Source organism: Pezoporus flaviventris, unplaced genomic scaffold, assembly GCF_033815535.1.
Source record: "Pezoporus flaviventris isolate CSIRO_AGI_PZ_B2104156 unplaced genomic scaffold, CSIRO_AGI_Pfla_v1 ptg000036l, whole genome shotgun sequence".
NCBI lineage: Eukaryota > Metazoa > Chordata > Aves > Psittaciformes > Psittacidae > Pezoporus > Pezoporus flaviventris.
In genome coordinates, this window is record NW_026892584.1 from 33,641,892 (window position 1) to 33,659,323 (window position 17,432).

The following is a 17,432-nucleotide window of genomic DNA, read 5'->3' on the forward strand; positions in this document are numbered from 1 at the left end:
CATACTTCTGATCTTTGCACCTGTCCTTCTGGATCTTTCCACCTTTTCTAGTTATCATCTTGGAAACTTTCTATAATTAGTTTTGAATGTTTCTCAACTAAAGTTGGAGGAAGATTTGCACGAGTATTTTTAAATGTGTTTTGACTAACACAGCTTGGAACAGCATGATATTCTGGGAATGCAACGGTTTCAAGACTGAGAAAAAGTAAAATAACTGAGAGGGGTGAGAAATGACTGTGATCTGTGTTCATCCTGCTAAGCATGTGGCTCCATTTTTAACTTGGGAATGTTTAAAATATATATACAAGTGCACACACTCAACAATCAAATAACGTTTGTTCCACCATATTTATAATAACTTAGGAACTTCAAACTTCACTTTTATTGGCAGAATACCTCTATAGAGACTAGGACAAAACCATTAAGTTTGTGACCTCCAAGAATACTAAGCAAAATGTAATCTGTTTACCATAGATGTTGCCCACAACAGTGCAGTATTTCTCCTGAGATGAGAGTATGTTCTGTGTGAAATTACAACAAAGCACCTTAAAGTATTTCAGAGTAGGTCTTACTTTTTTAATTATTACTATTTTGAATTTTCATCCAAAGGTCATAAAACTGAAACCAATCCCAACATTCAGCATAGCCATATAAGCCCCTTACCCTTTGACTTAACAAAGCATATGGCACCTTTCTGTGCAATCTTTTCCATAAACAGGTAAATCACTTTTCAGTGTCTTTTTCCAGTTACATCTACTGGTTTTGCCATTTAAATTAATGTACCCTAAAAACTACTATGATAAAAATTCCTGGTAATAAGATACTGTAATTAAATGTGATGTTCTGTAAAGGAAAGCCTTCTTGCTTTTGTTTTACTAAGCTACACAGCTGGAAGTATTGATAATAATAAAGGAATGGGCTATTGAAAGTGCAATAGTAAAATCTATTGAGATAAAATTAATGGAAACCATTTTGTGGTGGAGACAAAACTACAAAATGTCTGACAACAGAATATGAGATCCTTAATTATAAATCATACAAGAGTAAACAGTGCAGAAGATTGAACTCATTAGTGTTCACATACTCCATTAGGATAAAAAAATTCAAACCATTTATGTTTATATGGCTACTTCCTGCCCAATCCAGTTTCTTTTAATGCTCTAATGATTACCCTAGGAAGATAAAGCGCACCACCACACGCACTCACCTTGGTCTTTGTATCTGTCTGTAATTGGAAAGAAGACATTTGAAGGAGTGCTTAAGCACCAGACAGCTTTCTTATAATCTTTTATTTTTCTTCCAAAATCAGCATTCCTTCTGTGAAAACTAGAGATCATACTTGCTAAATGAATACTTCCCCTGAAATGTTAAGGTTATTTCTCTGCAGCCTCATGCTCAAGCAGTGTCAGGATCACAATGCAACAAAGCCCAGAACTGTGGAGCTCCCCATTGCCATTGAACAGAATGCTGAGGTTGTTCTAACTGTGTGCATTGGTCTTTATGTGTATTTTAACAAAGGGTACTGCAAAGCATTAGTTCCTTGTTGAGAACTCAAGGAGCAAGAAGCAATTTGATCTAAACAATCTTTACTTACCTTTCAGTTGTGGAGTTGAAGCATAATTATGTGGTTTCAGATGTTTGTGGTACTTTTATACTAAAATTACTGTAGGGAAATATATTAATTCATACATATACCAATGTAATTAATGCTAAACGTTCTACAGTCAACTCTTCATTTCCTTGCATCTCCCAAGCAGGTTAATGTATCAGGCAGCTGTTCTTTTACTGAATATTTATTAATGCTAATAACTAAACTGTATAGTATTTATTTTGAAATTATGACCTATAAGAATATGAATTTCTTTATAAATGAGCAATATATAAAGATGACATTTATTTTAGTATTTTTATTAGTTTTCTCATTCACAAGGGAGTTTTTTCCTTGCATAAATTGCAAACTAACAATTTTTCTATTTATTTATATTTCTAGTTACCCACTCCTAACATAGTTACTTACTAGAGAGAATGGTGAGAAAATTGCAGCACTTTACAGCTAAAAAAGTGTACTGTAAATTGTGTATGTTCCTCACAAATGGAAACAATAGCATTTGATGATATAATATGGTTTATCAGGCATAGTTAGGTTATTAAGCAAGCAAGCAAGCAAGCAAGCAAACCTTGTTTCCCCACATAAGCATGTAAGCAGAACAGAGTGCTCGAATATGTAGATATGTAGGTGAAACAAAATTAGAAATGATATTTTGCATATCCCATTCAGGTGTGTCTTCTGTGACATAAGAGATTTAATTTGCCATTTTGCATATAAATAGTGCTAAGAAAAACCTCTCTCATGCAGAAATAGCAGGTGCTTACATTTGCATTCATATATATGATCATTCATATCACAGCAGATGAAGTATATTTAAAACTTTATAAATTATAAAGTAGCACTTTTATGCAACCAGTGTATCCAGATCATTTTCTCAATAACTGTATCATTGCTGTATTGTTGCATGATGTCAAGACTGACACCATGTAACTGTGTATTTTTCTCTTTAGTAGAAGACCAGAGCTTTATTTAACTTTGTTGGAGCTAAGAACTAGGATGCATTACCCATAAATATAAGACAAATCTTTATAAATCAGGATCTTGTGTGGTAGGACCAGTAGAATAGCAAGTAGAATTGCAGCCCTGGACTTTAGCAGGGCAAACTTTGGCCTTTTCAAGCAATTGCTAGGGAAAATCCCATGGGCAAGGCTGTTTGAAGCTAAAGGGGGCCAAGATAGTTGGTTGGCATTCAAGGATTGCTTTTTCCGAGCTGAAGATCGGAGCATCCCAACACGTAGGAAGTCAAGGAAGAGGGCCAGGAGACCTGCGTGGCTAAATAGGGAATTGCTGGGTATGCTCAAGTGGAAGAGGAGAGTTTACAGGTCATGGAAGGAGGGGCTGGCCACTTGGGAGGAATATAAGGCTGCTGCTAGAGGATGTAGGAAGGCAGCTAGGATGACTAAGGCCTCCTTAGAATTAAACCTGGCGAGAAGGGTCAAGGACAGCAGAAAGAGCTTTTTCAAATACATGGCAGATAAAACTAACACCAGAGGCAATGTAGGCCCACTGATGAACAGGATGGGTGCCCTGGTGACAGAAGATACAGAGATGGCAGAGTTACTGAATGCCTTCTTTGTCTCTGTCTACTCTGCTGCGGGCAGTCCTGAAGAGCCCTGTACCCCTGAGACCTTAGATGAAGTCAGGTCAACGGAGCGGTTTGCCTTAGTCGATGAGGAATGGGTTAGAGACCAGTTGAGCAATCTGGACATCCATAAATCCATGGGTCCAGATGGGATGCACCCGCGGGTGCTGAGGGAACTGGTGGAAGTCATTGCTAGACCACTCTCCATCATCTTTACCAAGTCTTGGGAAACGGGAGAGGTGCCTGAGGACTGGAGGAAAGCAAATGTCACTCCAGTCTTCAAAAAGGGCAAGAAGGAGGAGGACCCGGGTAACTATAGACCGGTCAGCCTCACCTCCATCCCTGGGAAAGTGATGGAACACCTTATCCTTGGTGCCATCTTAAGGCATATCAAGGATAAGAGGGTTATGAGGGGCAGTCAACATGGCTTCACCAAGGGGAAATCCTGCTTGACCAATCTCTTAGCCTTTTATGAGGAAATAACACGGTGGACAGATGATGGCAGAGCGGTGGATGTGGTCTACCTTGACTTCAGCAAAGCATTTGACACAGTCTCCCACAGCATCCTCACAGCTAAATTGAGGAAGTGTGGTCTGGATGATCAGGTAGTGAGGTGGACTGGCTGAAGGAGAGAAGCCAGAGAGTTGTAGTCTATGGGGCGGAGTCTAGTTGGAGGCCTGTAACTAGTGGAGTGCCTCAAGGGTCAGTACTTGGACCAGTATTATTTAATATATTCATCAATGATTTAGATGAGGGAATTGAGTGTACTATCGGCAAGTTTGCTGATGACACTAAGCTGGGAGGAGTGGCTGACACGCCAGAAGGCTGTGCTGCCATCCAGCCAGACCTGGACAGGCTGGAGAGTTGGGCAGGGAATAACTTGATGAAATATAACAAGGGAAAGTGTAGAGTCCTGCATCTGGGCAGGAACAAGCCCAGGTTCCAGTATAGGCTGGGAAAAGACCTGTTAGAGAGCAGTGTAGGGGAGAGGGACCTGGGGGTCCTAGTGGACGACAGGATGACCATAAGCCAACACTGTGCCCTTGTGGCTAAGAAGGCCAATGGCATCCTGGGGTGTATTAGAAGGGGGGTGGTTAGTAGGTCGAGAGAGGTCCTCCTTCCCCTCTACTCTGCCCTGGTGAGACCCCATCTGGAATATTGTGTTCAGTTCTGGGCCCCTCAGTTCAAGAAGGACAGGGACCTGCTGGAGAGAGTCCAGCACAGGCAACTAAGATGATTAAGGGAGTGGAACATCTCCCTTATGAGGAAAGACTGAGGGAGCTGGGTCTCTATAGTTTAGAGAAGAGGAGACTGAGGGGTGACCTTCTTAGTGTATATAAATATATAAAGGGGGAGTGTCACGAGGATGGAGCCAGGCTCTACTCAGTGGCAAACAATGATAGGACAAGGGGTAATGGGTACAAACTGGAACACAAGAGGTTCCACTTAAACTTGAGAAGAAACTTCTTCTCAGTGAGGGTGACGGAACACTGGAACAGGCTGCCCAGGGAGGTTGCGGAGTCTCCTTCCCCGGAGACATTCAAAACCCGCCTGGACACATTCCTGTGTAACATTATCTAGGTGTTCCTGCTCCGGCAGGGGGATTGGACTAGATGATCTTTTGAGGTCCCTTCCAATCTCTAGCATACTGTGATACTGTGTGATACTGTGATAAAGTGCATTCAGAAAGCAATTACCAAATTATACTAGTTTCTCAGCTCATTGGCCATGCAAGGTGTGCTTTAATCCTTTCAGAAATGGTTGCATTTTTTCCATATACTGCATTATGTATAATACAGCCATATTGTATCTAAATTCAGATCTAAAGTTGTATTCTTTATGGTTTAGAAGTCTTCCTAGGGAAAAAGATAAAATAAAAAGGAAAAAAAAGATAACATTCAACACGAGAATATTGGACAGTTTAACTTTAAAAGCCCTTCATCTGTAATTTATGTCCAGGACTTTGCTAGAGGTTGTTATATAGGAGTATGAAACAAGAAGTATTTAACCTATAAAACTGCTTGTCAAGGTCACTGGTAGGGCTGTTCCAGTAGGAATTTCTGTCGAAGAAGGGTCTTGCACAAATGGAAACAGAACAGTGCACCAAAGACCGGTAAAGGCATTCCTAGCACAGGAAGGGAGAAAGATGGAGGTACATGACTGTTTTGATATCTTCTGTAAATTACCACAGGATATTGAGGCAGGGGGAAGCTAGGATGAGAGTAGGCTTTTTATTTTTCTTAGAGTGTTATTAACAGAATTAGAGAAATCTCTTTGTAGTAAATGCTAAGACAGTAGAAAAGAGTTTTACTATGTACATTTCATGTCAAATAAAAAGCAAAGCATTTTATGTTAGAAATTCTTTCATCTGAAACCTGGTCTTCTATTTTCACTGTTCATAGAAACAGTAGGGGTTTTTTTTCAGAGCTGATTTTATCCCATCTTTTCATCTCTCAATGCTCAGTGGACCCTGGCTCACAAATGGGTCTGTTCCTGCTGTGTACTTGAACAGCTCAACTTGAAACATGCTTTGTTATCTGCTTACATTACTGTTAAGCAAGAAAATAACTGTTACAAACATGAAATTAAGTTGCAATTCTAAATAAAGTATTTGCTATTTCAGACAATCACAAGGAAGCACAATTTCAAGGTTTCTTTTCCTCGCCATCCCTTTCCTAAGCAACAAGAACTGATAAAATCAATAGAAAAAAAAAGGACAAAGAGAAAAGGGCATGCAGAGATCACAGAAGTAGCAGGAAAGAAAAGCGTTTGTGCCGTCCATTCAAGTACTCTCTCCACCTTTTTTTCCCCGATGCATCCCCTTTCCTTCTCCTCTTTTTCTTTAAAGATGCTGCCAACTGCTACGCTGGGGAAACTATAGGTAGTTTTTTGAGATGCTTTGGTGGAAGTTCCTCCAGTTCTGATTTGTGCAATGTAGGAACTTGAAGCCAGGCAAAAAAGGATTCCTGTTTCTGAACTGACACTAACATGTCATTTGAGGGAGTCTGGAGAACAATATAATTCATTACTTAAATAGTAGTCAAGAATATAAGCCTTTTTACACTCCTCGAGTTCCAAATGCTATACATACTCTTTGGGGCAAATAAAAAATGGTGCTAGCAAATTGCTGTCAAAACAAATCTGGAGGATGTGCTCAGAATTAAAATAAGTCTTGATGAATGCTCTTGTTTGATTCAGGATTTTAATTATATTATACTTATTTGGCTTATAAGGAGGAAAAACTTCTGAAAACACTTGTGCAGCATGGAGTCCGCAGTGGAAAAACTGCCAGTCTAGAAATGGAAGTGGATGGACTGCCCTTCTACAACACCCATTCGCTTATGATTGAAAAGCTCCGAGAAACAGCACAGCAGTGACTGCCCCTAAGTCAAGAGTTGCTCCCATGTTCTTGCCTTCTAACCTAGGCTTTCACAGGGTGTACAAGATCATGAAAAGGTGACTTCTCATCTCTGGTGTCTTGGCTACACACAACCTTTCACCACTGTTACCCTTACAACATCTCTGTGAATCATCGTGATGATTTGGTCTACCTTTCTTTTCTGTAATTTTATAATGGAGAATGGATATTAAATCTTAGTATAAACTAAGAGGTGACCTGGTTTCTACAAAGAAAGCTTCTCATTAAAATGAAATATTATTGCATTGCTGTTCCTGTTTTACTAACCTTGCAACTGCAACAGGAAGTAACTCTTGTAGCAGCTTGGATTTAAAAATACCTTGTGGTGGGGAAAACAGCCGCAGTGGAGAGGGAAGGTGCAAACCAAAAAACCCCCCAGAAAACGTTACAGTAATAAAAGTTAAATACAGCTCCCTTGCACACTCCCTGAAGCCCCTCTAACATTGTCTTCTTATGGTGGTGGGTAGTTTGTGGAAGTGTGAGAAGGCAAGGGAAGCTTTACCTGAAGTAATAACAGTAAGGCCAGCCTTGCAGGGCTTCTGTAGAAGTTTTAAGCTGTGCCATTTGCCTCCTTCCTGCTAGTAGTTTGCCATTTGTATATTTTGTCCTTTTCTAGGTAATACCGAAAGGTTGTAGACATTTCAAGGTATCCTATTGTTAAGAATAAATTAATTAAATACATAGTGATTAAAAAATAATGCTTAGAAATTAAAGCATCATTAGAAATTAAAAAAAAGCATTCAATACTAAATAGAATTATGTAAATGAACATTTACATGAATTCCAGTTATAGAAATTCAGCTCCTGACAAGAATGGGTGAAGCAGAACTCAGAGGCCTAGTAACGCTGAACCAGTACATGACAACTGATTGTGAATTCTGCCCGATTCCTGTCATTTAAAGCTGTGATTTTACTTTAATTCCAGATGAGTGCCAGGGCTGAAGTTTTGCTAGTCATCAGCCCTCGCAGCAGGGAGGACAGGGTATATTTGACACTGCACCTCTCAGGCACCTATGCTTTAGCAATATAAAATGATTATAATTGTACAAAAGGCAAGCATCAAGCCACTGTGCTTTACCAGAGTAAGAATGGCAGTTCAGTTTAGCCACTGCCTTTTCCAAAAGACAGTGGACTTCCAGCAGCGAACAACACCTTTTATCTAACATTTCTTTCCAGCAGGTGAGTTTTATTTTTCTTCTCTTATGTAAGGCAAACATAACTTTTTGAGAATGAGAAAAACCAGTTTATACCACAAACACTAGCACACTTTGAACATTAATCTTCTAAGTCCTTGAGGATACACAGCCTTTAAAGACTTAGAACAGTTGAACATGTATGAGATAAAGAAATCTTAATGCCAGACTTCCTGCTAGACATTAAGATTCACCAAAACTCCCAAAGTTTATTTTATACATTGGTCATTTTTTTAAGATTCACTTTACTTAAAGCCTTCTTGTAGGAAGTTGCAGTAAAACTATCTTTGAAGCTTCACAATTAGAAAACAGGTTTTTTTAGAAATCTCCAAACTATAACTATTAAGTAAAATATTTCTTATGAATACCTGAGCTTCTTGCCAAAGGCAGTAACTCCCAGGATGGCATTTATCCACTGCTGCACAGAGCCCACAGAATGAAATTGGCATCATTTAAAAATGCCTGACTGGGAAAAGACGCAGCCGATTTTCTTCTGTGTGCTACAAGCTTACTTACATGTTACAGTAACAGGTACAATGTATCTTATTCTTTCTGAACACTAACTTTTGTCAAAAAATATTAATTTAGTAAGCTTTTTCTCTTTCTTTCCCTCAAATACAAGTTTTAGCAATCAGATTTTATTAAGAAATAGAAAATATAAAATGTAATAATTTATTTCACTTCTTCTATAATGCAGGTTTTAAAAATCCTTTCTTGTGCAGTCCCAAGTGCTGTGTTTAATCCAATTGCAATGTGTAGCATAACTCAAGCAACCACAGTAGGACCCTTAATTGATTAGGTTCTGGCTGCAGTAAAAAGAAAGGCTGTGAGTGAGAGTTACATTTTTCCCTACAGCTCTGCAGCCTAAGGCTAACAGTTACAATACAGAAAAAAAAAAGGGAAAATATTGCCTTCATAAAAATAAGAAAACAAAACCAAAGCAGCAGCTCCTCTTGTGGGTCAGCAGGTTAAATGTTGAGAACTGAACAGAAATATTGGACTGTTACACAAGTTTCCATCTGATTTTAAGCTGCTGCAGCTGACCAAAAGCTGATCACGTCAAAGAACCAACTCAAATAAACCTTAATCCCTCAGATGACAATTCCGTGTACTATGGCATGCTCTGCATTCCAGCTGTCTAATTTAAACAACATGGGTAGCTGTAAAGAAGTAAGGCGTAAACAGGACAATAAATATTTCATCCTAGAACAAACCACGTGTGCGTCTCACAGCCTGCAAGGTCATGGGAGTCCAAGTGGTTGGCTCAGTGCTTAACAGCACAGTGGCACAGCACCAGGATAGCTGGGAGCCCCAGCCTTGCCACCCCACTGGTACACGCAGGAGATTAGAGGAAAGACTAAAAGAAAGTAAAGCTAAACAGCACTAATAGTGAAAAGAAAAAACATGCATGTATAAGGTCATTAATCCACCTTGGTGAGGGGTCTGAGTATAAAGAAATGTAAAATAATTAAACAAATCAAATGTTAACCTAAGCAGACCTAATCCCCTCCTGGGACTGGAGACATGAACCCTTTCTGCAAGAGGGAGGAAAAGGTTTGCAGTCACACAAACAGAAACTGCAAGCCAAAGACATGAGACAGTTATTTCAAACACAGTGTTAACAAATACAGCAAGAAAATAATAAAAGCATTCTTTATTAAACACATCCCTTAAGTACTTCTAATATTGCACTCTCAACACTCTCAAGGTTAGACAACCATTAGAATATATTCCTTTCAGAAACTGATGACAAGCAGGGCTGTTTTATAATGACATACTTGAGACACCAGCAATAGATTGGCTGCCTAGAGAATCTTTTGACATTTCACAAACAACCAAACAACCCAAACCTGATCGTCCTGTTGGAAGTTATCAGCTCCAGGCTGCAGAGACGGAAGTGTTTCAAGAAAGGTTTGAAACCAGTGAAGTGAAAGGACAAAGCAATATTCATCATGTAACAGTTACAGATACAAGAAGGTATGATGAGCAGAAGTATCATACAGGATTCATTAGTATAATACAGGAAAAAAAAACCCAAACAAACTGAAGAGGAGATGGTGGTAGAAACACTGCTACAGACCACAACATGCACTAATTGCCATTATCTCTGCTCATTCCTGTATTTTGTTTGTCTAAACCAGAAAACACAGATCATTCATACATCATATTTCTGATACTGCATTTATTGAACAATGACCAAACCACAAGCTATAGTATCTGTGGTAGCAGAACCCATTTACCAGTTTCCCTAACTGTATTTTTATTTAATTGCCTGCATGGTCTATGCTGCACAAGACACACAAATTGCAAAGGACACAATCAAACCTTAGCTAGGTGTAGCAGAATTCAGATGTAACTAAATTTGTCTTTGAACACAGTGACTCAGAAAAGCGCATCAGCTCAAAGCACCTCACGTACTAACAACCTCCCAGTGAACAGATCAAATTATTTATCCCCCTTGGAGCCAAGAGTTCTTACTTTGGAAGTCAATAGGAGCCTTATGATGAGGTTCAACAGTCAACCAACAGACTAAAGGACTCAACAGATACGGGGCGTCTTCTCCCAGAACATCTCATATTATTAGACTGGCGAGTTTAGGAGGCTGCTTCTGGCACAGTCTTTGCAGGCCTCACAACCAGCTGAAGGAGAAGTTATTTCAGAGTTATAGAAATACTTTTTTTTTCTTTTTAAAAGTACATATGGGGACATTTAATTTGTTCTGTCTCCAGCCTTCTCAACATACAATGACAGCTTATAGAGAATTATTTTCTCTAGATGCTACAAGGGCAAACAGAAAGCAGCTAAAGACAAATTCAACAACACATACCATGAGTACTAGCTTATTCCAGTCAATGGAGTCATCAGAACAACATTTTTGAGTGGTGCCACAAGGACAACAAAAACATGATTGGAACTGAACTGACCCAGTGCGTGCTTTCCTCACTATTGCCAAGGCCTAGGCATATCCAGAAACAACCTTGCTGTACTGCATTTCTAATAAGCCTCTGGGAGGTAACACTGTAGTACATGGATGACTCAGATGGATACACTCACATGGCCATAGATGCAAATTTTAGATTAATGTTCTTTTTTGATGACTGCTATAGGCTGCCCATGTTAGTTGTGGAGGAGCCCTTGATTTCAGCACCATCAGATGATACTTGTAATAACCCTGGCCGTTGCTCATGCTGTAGCCTGTTGGGAGGTTCTGAAGTGTTCAGTGGATAGGATTCCTTTGCCTCAGGCTTCAGATACCCTAAACATGTTAAACACGAGTCTCGCATCTTGGCAAAGTTCTGGTAAGTGCTTTCACTGGAAAAACAGTACAATACTGGATCAGCAACACAGTTAAAAGTAGTCAACAGGAGGGAAACATGGTAAATATTAAATATTTTCTCAGCAAATGAGCAGCTGTTCTCCAGCAAACTTCGAACCACAAGGAGGATGTGGTATGGTCCAAAGCAAACTAAAAAAATGAAAACAGTGCTTGAAACCAGGCGTTTAATTTGGATTTTCTTTTTCTTTTGAGTTCCGGGACTCTTGTGGACAACTCGTAAAATCCCACAGTAAGAGAAGGCCAGCAGGAAGAAGGGGAAAAGGAAGCCAGCAGAGAAGCGGTAGTAATTGACATTATGCTCCCATTCTTTGATGGGGTAATGCTCAAAGCACACCACATGGCTATCAGCATCCATACTGACCTCCCCGTGTGTAAAGACAAAGCAGCATGTCATGATTTCCTTGGTCCAGATAATGATGCTCACAATCACAGCAGCCTTTATTGTCCGAAACTGCTGAAACCGAAAAGGGTGCACTACTGCGAGATAGCGGTCAATGGAGATGCAGCAGAGGAAGCCCACACTGATATAGATATTCTCATACAAGATGATGCCGCAAATCTTGCACAGCAGCTCGTCATAGGTCCAATTGTCATGCTGTAGAACATACTGAAGCCAAAAAGGCAAAGAAAATATGTAGAGCAGGTCTGCGATGGTCAAATTGCAAAGGTAGATACCCAATTCATTTTTAGCCTTGATCTGTAAATACCCATAGTAGAGTGACAGGCAGTTAGCTGGCAAGCCTACTATAAATACAAATATGTACACCACAGGAGATAACATCTGGTGGATATCATGATTTATAGTGCACTTCTCAGTTGCATTCTCTGTGAAATTCACCATCTTCTACCTCTTCCTGTGGATAACTCATCAGGATTCTGAGTGAATAGATGTAAAATTTAATTTCATCTGGTTTCATATGTCACTTCTTCCATAGACCTTTAGGCTGAAGTGATGTCTTGCTGCAGGATGTTAATAACCTGAAGGTAGAACACACGAAAATCTTCAGAAAGGATACGATTGTCAAATATATAGTGCGGTTTTCAGTAAGCTGCATTTTCCTAGCCTTATATTTCTTATAGTCTCTGATAGAAGATAAAGCCTCTCTGGAGTCATGATTCATATGAGTAAGTCTTAGTTCTTACCAGAAAAGTATCAGAAAATTGTGTGTTCAAGAATCCCACAGCAAATGACAAACATTTGTTGTTGTAGCTTTGCAAGTGCCTAAAAGGTGAAGAAATATCATCTGCTTTGCAGATGAAGCACAAAACCAGTAATTTGATTTGTCCATGATGGAAAAAACATCCCTGGTGAACCAGCAGTCCACTCAGACTTCCTCAGAAGATGCAGGGTGCACGAAACGGTTGATTTTAAATTTCCATTTCTTAAATTTCCTTTTAGATACCATGGAATAGGCAGTTGAACTCATCAGGATGAAAAATATATAAAAAAGGAATTTTTAGCAGTTTCTCTTACAGTTATGTAGAAGCACAATCCTGAAAGCAAGCTGTCATTCTCTCCCAAAAGGACCCTGTAAAAATCTGGCACAAATTACTCCCATGGTCTCAGTCCTACAGGATAGGCTATTACAGATTCCTTATTTGCCATCAACTGTCATTTACTGCTACTACTTACATAGCTGTATCTTTCCTTTTCATCTTCATTGAATATGAATGTAATTGTTTTCACCTGGAGAATCTCCTTTAATCCAAGCCCATACCCATACAAACCATTCCCATAATTACACTATTACTATTTAAGACACAAAACCCACTGTTGACAAGGCGTCAACACTGAAGTCATATAGGAAAAGTGTTCAGCCTTGAGCCAGCTCACAGTGATTAAAACCCAGACTAAATGAAGTATCTATCACATTCAACATTTTATCACCTCATACGATATATTCACATTGGCACAAATACTCAGAACTGGTAAACAGCAAGGCAAACGGTGCCCAGCCTGAAGGGGATGTGTTTTACCTGATGATGCAGAACAGCAAGACTCTTCCCAGAAAACGCACAGCTGTGATGTATCCTTTTGTAAGGTTAACAATTTGTGTGCTCTTCCTACAGCTTCAGTTAACATGGCTTCAAAGGGAGACAGCTCTATCCAGGACAAAGATAAGGTATAAGGCCTTGTTCCTTTTTTTGGTTTGCCATCCTAATTTACAGTGTTGGCATCATTTTCCGTTCTGTCTAGGAACATGGTATTTTTTCCAAGGCAACCCTTATGAAAATATGACCACACTGCAGTAAAATTAATGTCAGCTGCATCATTTGAGGATATTGATGTCCTTTTTATTTCTTTAATAATTTTTTTTTTAAGCAGTGGTGGGCTCTACTCATGTAGAAATTGAGAAGAAAATCGCTTTGTTTAGGTTAGTAAAGAATTGCCCAGCTGAAGTAAGTGACCAAACCTGCAAAGACTTCCAGTGTTTCTGGTTTCTTCAACCAGTGCAGCACAGTCCCACAGAAATCACAGCAAACTTAAGGACACATGTAAATACTTAAGAATTAGAATGTTGTTTTCATTCCTTTGCTTATCTTTATTCTCTCACTGACAGACAGAACACTGGCTCTGGGTTTGGTGGAAGTATTCTTGGGGATCTCAGTTGCCTTCAGTCTTGAAACAACAGGCCGATATAAGCTCATCTCTCCGAAAACTTCTGACTTCATTGTCCAATGCAACTTGTATGAAAGACCAGTAAAGTCTAGGACAGTGCAACCTCTGTTCTCCTCCTCTCAATCTCACACAGCTTCTCTAGGGGTTAAGAGACACCTCTCCACTGCGGATGGCACAGCAACTAGATAATCAAGCACAGCAGCAGAAGGGCTGCTTAAGGGACCCAGTCACAGATACTCATGGTTCAGTTCGAAGTTTTCTCCAAGAGATTGCCATAACCTTCCCATGAAACAACAATAATGTTATCAGCTCAGATGTGTAACACAGAAATTAATCACTGATGTACAAATTTCCCAGTTACTAAATAGCTTCATAACCACCATGGAGCTCTTCTGTCGCCAGGAGACCTGGCTCCTCATCTGCAAGAAAAGAGCACAGAATCTTTGCTGAAGCACGTTTGATAACCTACTTATCCCATCCTGCCTTTTCCACTCAGAGCTCCTGGCCAAGTACAATTGTATTTGTGTTTAATACCACTTCATTTATGTATAATAATTTGGCAACTTTCAGTGTAAGATTTTGCCTGCACAGGATGATTAGCACACCTAGTTGTAGTCTAAAATGCCTAAACATATGGGATCTATCATCTAATCTCCCAACTAGAATTAGCCAGTCAGTGTCCAGTTCCTGTTGATGAGGTCAACTAATAATTCAAAAGCTGTCAACAGTTTTGAAAAGTCAGAACTGTCTTTATAGGTCTAGCATTGTCCAGCAGCTGCGAGTTCTGTTCAGTATAACCCAGTGAGTCAGTATGGATCACAGGATGAGAAAAAGCAGATGTACTCTACAGTTGCACAGTTTTTTGAAAATTATCCTTTTCCTCTAAAAACTCAAAATGTTTTTATTAAATTATGTTAATGTCATGGAGAACATGGCCATAAAAATATTTTCTGATTAGCTTAAAATTCTTGCCAAAATGCCAAATGGGAAGGAGACAGCAAAAGTCTCATTGATGTGGCATTATGCTAATATTATATAAACTTATGATTACAGCATCATTTCCTGCTCCAGGAGGAAGTGCTGGAGTGGGCTGCTTCAGGGGGCCAGAAGAGAAGGCTGGCCGTTACAAATCAATTTGCCTTGTGCTAACAAAACCTCCCCAGTTTCAAAGATGAGAATGGAAATACTAAGGTCCAGATTCTTGCTTGTGCAACAGCTGTCTCATACTGCTCTTCTGGTCAGCGGCAGCAATGAGCCAGGAAATCCTTCCCTTCTTTCAGTCTCCTCTGCACGTGGGGTCTAGGACACCTTTGTAACCTCTGACCCCTTGTGCCTGGTTAGGGACAGGCTCAGTAGCCAAATAGGAGATATAAAGGCAGTTCACCTTTCCCCAGCACCAAGTATGTGAAGCATAGCTCTGCACCAGCCAAGGGAGTGAAACTGAATGATATGAAAAAACCTGGTATCAAAGTACTCAATGGCAGTGCTAAACAGACGGGTGTGGAAGAACCCACCTGGCTATTAAGAACGTAACACACAATACCTGACAAGCTCTCTGGAAAAGTGGAACTAGAAGGAAAGGTGATGATGGGAGAGAAAAGATGAATATCTCCCTCATTACTTACTGACCTCCTCTGGATAGGGGAAGGAGAAGGAGGAAAAAAACCTGCTGTATGAAAAACATCTGGGGTGCAGATACTCATAAAGCTGAAAGCATTTATGAACAGGAACACACACAGAGGCATTCCTTTTAGCTTTAATATGGAAATAGTACAGCTGTGTGATTTTTTTTAGGGCATAGTTTATGTAACACCTTCAGCATCATGGGGCTGCAGACATTTCCAGGCAGTATTTCTCTCTCATATATGCCCACATCTTTCAGTTGATACCCATTTAAGCTCAAGTCTTGTAAACAAATTAGAAGACTCTCACCATCTACATAAGCTCCAAACAATTTTCTTGTTCCTGAATTAAAAATAGAGCCAAGGATCCCTGGGCTTCAGAGTGCCTCACTTGGTTTCAACAGGCCAGTTTTCATTACTCAATTAGACAGTTCAACAACAGGTTCTTTTCTTTCTCAACTCTTTTGTGCTTTAACTGTTGATAAAAATATGACTCCCCCCTGCACCCTGAACCATGGAGCAGCTCACATGCTAAGCCCTGTCTGCTGGTGGCGGCACAGGAAATACCTCGGAGCCATTTTCAGCAGCAGCCTCTTCAGCTCAGACCCTGTATTAGCATGGAGCCTGGGTGGTTTCTTCAGTTTCAGAGAACATTGCGACAATTTCCCTCATAAGAAATCTGTCTGCAATTAGACCTACATATTTTTCTCAGAGACAAACGGGACTATGCCAAAAGACTTCCTTGTAGGAATTTGCAAAAGTTGTGCACACAGCTTGTCTCATCCTCACCCATTTTCATGAACAGGGAGCGTAACATGGTCGTGTGCCTTTATGTGACAGTAGCTCTCTCGCTGTTTAATCTGTCCCTGCAGCTGTCATACACCACAGACAGCCCTGAGTCACTGTCATAGCAGGAACTGAACTGTGCTGCATATCTTGGAACCAGAAACCTGAGGCTGTTTCATTTTAGGATTTGGCTCAGATCATTACCTACACAAACACCAGCCCTTAAATACACACACTAAGCTTCCACCCAACTTTTGAGGGTTTGTCAGCTTGGCTTGATCCTAGTTCACAAAGCCTGGAAGAATAAGGGTGGGTAAAGAGTGTGGGAAGTGATGAATAGCAGAAGAAACTAGGAACCGGTCAAACAATGCAAAATGGGCAGAGACTGGCTAATGGCAAATTTGGAAGAAAAAAATAAAAAAGGTAGAAAAAAGTGGAAATCAGGGTGCATGAATGAGTATGAGGAAATGACACAATAATATTTAGATTCAATTGGAAGAACTATGGTGTAAAAGATGGACCTGTTGTAGCAGGCCCAGTGGAAGGCCACAAAAAAAGGTCAGAGGGCTGGAGCACCTCTTCTAGGAAGTAAGGCTGAAGAAGAAAGTTTCTTCCTATGAATAAACTCTCACTGTTCAGCCTGGAGAAGAGAAGGCTCTGGGGACACCTCATTGCAGTCTTTCAGTACTTTAAAGGGGCCTATAAGAAAGATGGCGACAGGCTTATTAATAGTATCTGTAGCAACAGGACAAAGACTGATGGTTTTAAACTAAAGAAGGGTAGATTCAGACTAGATATAAGAACAGGTGGCCCAGAGAGCTGGTAGATGTCCCATCCATGGAAACATTCAAGGTCAGGTTGGACAGGGCTCTGAGCAACCTGGTCTAGTGGAAAGTGTCCCTGCTTCATTGCTGTGGGGTTGAACTTGAAGTAGAAAGAATCATAAAAGACAATGTAGGATGCCTCTACTAGCACACAAGAAAAGTAAAGGAAAAGACAAATACAACGAGGCACAAGTATGAATTATAGATCTAAACATAGCTGAAATACTTAATGTTAATTTTTATTCCAATCTTTAGAACCAAAATTGTGACTCAGCATCTAACAAAATTGTTTTTAATAGTAAGGATGGGGGCATAGAATAAATAGATAAGCAAAGGCTAACAGATATTGCAAAAGTCTAGGGAATTAGCTAAACCAATTTGTGAACTATTGCTGATGATGTTTCAGAAATTATGGTGGATTGTGGTAAAACAGACATAACT

General features: G+C 39.9%; 2 protein-coding genes across 7 annotated transcripts in view; one reads left to right on the forward strand and one right to left on the reverse strand.

Annotated features, from left to right (window-relative positions):
* Window positions 1-11,447, forward strand: part of DGLUCY (D-glutamate cyclase) — a 189,103-nt gene extending 177,656 nt beyond the window's left edge. For 5 of the 6 annotated variants that reach the window (XM_061463816.1, XM_061463815.1, XM_061463813.1 and 2 more), the window contains one exon: window positions 6,425-6,854. In XM_061463816.1, the coding sequence (XP_061319800.1) occupies window positions 6,425-6,568 (144 nt within the window). In that variant the 3' untranslated portion in view covers window positions 6,569-6,854. Of the gene's footprint in view, window positions 1-6,424; window positions 6,855-11,331 lie in introns of those variants that run through there. The other variant, XM_061463812.1, reaches the window with a different exon arrangement.
* On the reverse strand, window positions 10,374-11,998 carry GPR68 (G protein-coupled receptor 68). The gene has a single exon (XM_061463840.1). The coding sequence runs from the start codon at window positions 11,978-11,980 to the stop codon at window positions 10,904-10,906; it is 1,077 nt and encodes a 358-aa protein (XP_061319824.1). The 5' UTR covers window positions 11,981-11,998; the 3' UTR covers window positions 10,374-10,903.
* Between the last annotated feature and the right edge of the window lie 5,434 nt (window positions 11,999-17,432).